At 53.7% G+C, this 4,211-nt stretch overlaps 1 protein-coding gene across 1 annotated transcript; it reads left to right on the top strand.

Annotated features, from left to right (window-relative positions):
• The first annotated feature begins 990 nt into the window (after positions 1–990).
• On the top strand, positions 991–3,705 carry NKX3-1 (NK3 homeobox 1). The gene is made up of 2 exons (XM_072722422.1): positions 991–1,282; positions 2,468–3,705. The coding sequence occupies exons 1-2, from the start codon at positions 1,006–1,008 to the stop codon at positions 2,884–2,886; spliced, it is 696 nt and encodes a 231-aa protein (XP_072578523.1). The 5' UTR covers positions 991–1,005; the 3' UTR covers positions 2,887–3,705.
• Positions 3,706–4,211: the final 506 nt, after the last annotated feature.

Below are 4,211 nucleotides of genomic sequence, written 5' to 3'. Positions count from 1 at the left end.
AGAAAAGCTGCATATATAAAAATAGTTCAAAAGAACACCAGCATACCAGACTCACCAACTGTTAATATTTAACCTGTTCATTTTATCATATGGGATCTATCTCTCAATCTGTATCATTGTTTTGGAATCATGTGAGGGGTAAGGTTCATCCATCGTGAGCCTCTGCCCCTAAGTGCTTTAATGTGTATTTCCTAAGAACATTGTCTTGTATAATCACAGCACTGTTAACTTTAGTAAATTTAACACTGATTCAAAACTTTAATCCATCCTTCTTATTCCACTTTTATCAGTGGCTTCCATGACCTCCAGCACAGAATCTAGCCTGGGATTAGGAGCAGCACTTGGTTGTCCTGTGTCCTTAAACGCCTTAGTAGGGGCCACCTGGGTGGCTTTAGTGGTTGAGCGTCTGCCTTTGGCTCAGGTCCTGATCCCGGGGTCCTGGGATCGAGTCCCGCATCGGGTTCCCTGCAGGGAGCCTGCTTCTCCCTCTGCCTGTGTCTCTGCCTGTGTGTGTGTGTGTGTCTCTCATGAATATACATAAATACAATCTTTTTTTTTTTTTAAAGAAAGCAGGCAAGCCAGCCAGCCTTAGTAGACCGAGGTGTGCTATCAGATTTTCCTTGTCCCGGGCCCCCAGAATCGCATCTGTAAACTGGAATCGGGAGCGACTTCCCCAGCCTCTGTCAGCAAAGGCGCTTGAACGATCTAAATGGAACATCTCTCTCCTGCATCATCCTTCCCCCGAGGGTCTAAACTTCCGTTGCGGGCCGGAGCAGGAATTTGGGGAGGAATCGTCTGGGGAAGAGGTGAGGGAGACCGCGGGGGGTACTCGCCCTCCCGCCCCCCTCACCTGGAGCGCCCGGCGGCCAATCAGCGGCGCGCTCCGGGCCCGGCGGCCAATCGGGAGGCGGCGCGGCGCGCTCCCCGGGGCTATAAGTGCGCGCGGGCGGCGGAAAGTGAAAGTGGTGCGGCCGCCGCGGACGCCGCAGACGCCGAGCCGCCGGGATGCTCAGGGCTCCGGAGCCGCGGCCCAGGGCGGCGGGGGCGGCCCCCCAGCCCAAGCCGCTCACCTCCTTCCTCATCCAGGACATCCTGCGCGACGGCGCGGAGCGGCGCGGAGACCACGCCAGCAGCCCGCAGCCCCCGCGCCCGCCGGACCCGCGGCGAGAGGCGCAGCCGGAGCCCGGGCGGGGGGCAGGCGGCGCCGGCGCGCCCGGGGACCAGTGGAGCGCGCGGCCCCGCGCCCCGCAGGAGGCCGACGCGCCCGCGGAGGGCGAGCCAGGTGAGCCGGCGCGGCCGGGCGGCCCGGGGGCGGCCCGAGGGCGGGGGCGGGGGCGGGGGCGGCCGGACGCAGGCCTCGCGGAGCTCCGCTGCAGGGATGCGGGCCCCGCGGCCGCCGGCCGGCGCCTCCCCGCCTCCCGCCACCGGCGCGGCGCGGGACTTGTACCCTCTGCTCCGTCCCCAGCCCCCGCGAACCAGCTGGAGACGCCGCCGCCCGCGCCCGGCCGCCGTGCGACCCTCGACGCGCGCCCGCCCTGCGCTCCCTCTCGGCAGCTACAAGTGCACCCTACAAGTAACCGATGGGGCTTTGACCAGCCGAGACCCCCTTTGCCTCCCAATTCCACCCGCAGTGAAGAACTAAATTTGCAGGGTCCCTCCGGCCTTTGGGAAATAGGGCACCGTTAGAACACTTATTTTTTGTTTGTTTGTTTTTTAAAGAATGCATTTATTTACTCATGAGAGATCTAGAAAGGGAGAGATAGAGAGAGGGGCAGAGACACAGGCAGAGAGGGAAGCAGGCTCCATGCAGGGAGCCTGATGCGGGGACTCGATCCCAGGACCCCGGGATCACTACCTCAGCCGAAGGCAGATGCTCAACCGCTGAGCCACCCCGGCGTCCCGTTAGAACATTTAGAGTAGGCTTATTTCCTTGCCTGTCACTTTGGATGAGGCATCATAGCGGCCTGTTTAGAAAAAGGGGGACCAAAGCCAGAAAAATGAACTTGCCCATAGCCCCCACCACCCGTCCTATAGCACAAACTCCTATAGCACAAACCCTCTCGCGCCGAAAGTCAACACTGATGATGCCTTTGTGCCTTGCATTCCCAGCTGTCTGATTCCTGCCTTCCCTGCCTTGCTTGCTTCTTCCATCGCTTCGCAATCAATGCACACATCCAGGACCCTGTTCAGTTCTCCTGGACGGCATGGCAGGAAGCTCTACCTACCACTAGCCGCTTCTAACTTTGGGTTCTTGATGACTGTTAGAAAATAATACATAATATACATATTCACTCACTCCCCACTCAGGAGAGTTCCTTAGTCATGTGAAAAAAGTGAAATGTATCCAAGATGACAGTGGGCTGTTTGTTCACTCACCAAAGAGATAAGGGTGGATTGAATTCTGTTCTCGTCCCTCTAACATGTAACCTTTTCCTTCCCATCCCTCCTTCTCCCTTCTCCTTTCCAGATAGACACTTTGAGACTTATCTGTTGGACTGTGAAAACAGTGCAGGCTCCTTACCAAGCCTTCCGCAAACCTCGAAGCAGCCACAGAAGCGCTCCCGTGCTGCCTTCTCGCACACTCAGGTCATTGAATTAGAGAGGAAGTTCAGCCACCAGAAGTACCTGTCAGCCCCTGAAAGGGCTCACCTGGCCAAGAACCTCAAGCTTACCGAGACCCAAGTGAAAATATGGTTCCAGAACAGACGCTATAAGACCAAGCGAAAGCAGCTCACCTCGGACCTGGGAGACCTGGAGAAGCACTCCTCCCTGCCTGCTCTGAAAGAGGAGGGCTTACCCCAGGCCTCCCTCATCTCCATGCATAACAGCTACCCTTACTACCCCTACCTGTACTGCTTGGGAGGCTGGAACCCAGCTTTCTGGTAATGCTGGCTCAGATGACAATCATGAGTGATCAAACACAGCCTTCCCCAGGTTGCGTCTCTCGAAGGCAAAAGGGGCCAAGCTCAGGGAGGACTGAAGAGGTCTACAAGAGGTGTGTGTCCTGAGGTGGTTGGAGGTTTGCATGGGCATCCCAGAGCCCTCAGTGATGGGCCAATGAAAGATGGGGGACTGCGAATAATATCCAAATGGTTCTCCCAACACACAAATGTGGGATGTTTTTTGCTCTTAGGGACCTCCTTGAAATCAAGTGCTGTTTCTAGCACTTCTTATGATTTTATATGAGCTGTCTGCTTCTGATTGGGGTTTCAACCCCATCTTCTTGTATAACCGAGCATCAGCCCTGAAAGTGCAAACCTGAAGGGAAAAAAGACATCCGAGACAAGGGTGTCACCTCCTGAATTACACTTAAGTTCAAAAACCTCTTGTTGGCCTTGGATTACGATCAAGGTTCCTCTCTGTCCCTGTAAGAGCGAGGGAGACACCTGCCATGCTCAGCACAGACTGGCATGGGATACGGAGATGGGGAGGAGGAGATGAAAATATAAGCTTCTTCTTATTCCTTTTTAAATAACACGCCAACCTAAGTATTTACAGGGTGGCCCGAGTAGAACAAGAAGCATTCACTCTGGTTTTAGGACAAGCTGTATAAACAGAAATGTACTGCAAGGGGTGGGCTAGAAGACTCTCCACATGTCTGAAACAAGGGCCTGAAGAGAAGTCTCTGCACTGTGGCTTGTTGGCTTGTTTTGTGTGTGTGTGTGGGGTGGGAGGGTAATTACATTTTTTTGTTAATAAAGGTAAAAACACCTCCTCTGGACCTTTTTTGCCCTAGACCTGAGAATTGGAATGAGTAGTTTCCTGGAGTTTTCAGGCTGTAATTCATACTACACCATGACAGGTCACATACTTCTTTCCTGTAAGCTCCTGCCTTTCCCTCCTTTTATTTTTTGTTCATTTTCCGCAACAGTCACCCACTGATGGGCTTCTTTTCAGTCCAGACATTTAGGCTGGCTGCACACCTCACATACACCTTCCTTATTTAGCCTGCGATCTGGTCTTTTTCCCCCCCCAAAGCTTTATCTCTCTTGGGGTTAAAAAGGGAAAAAAAGTAGGGTGGGGGGAGGATTCCAAATTGGCTAAAAGACATGCATTTTTTTTAAACTAGCAATTCTTATTTTTTCTTTAAAACCATACATTAAATCCCAAATCCTATTTAAAGACTTGAGAGCTCTAAAAGGTCACCGCTGCTTTTATAAGACTTTCTGGTGGCTCTGTTGTTCTGGTTCAAAGTCTGACAACCCTCTGGG

Source organism: Vulpes vulpes, chromosome 9 (assembly GCF_048418805.1).
Source record: "Vulpes vulpes isolate BD-2025 chromosome 9, VulVul3, whole genome shotgun sequence".
NCBI classification, from domain to species: Eukaryota; Metazoa; Chordata; class Mammalia; order Carnivora; family Canidae; genus Vulpes; species Vulpes vulpes.
Note: the sequence above shows the minus strand (reverse complement) of the source record. Positions and strands in the feature narration are given on the sequence as shown.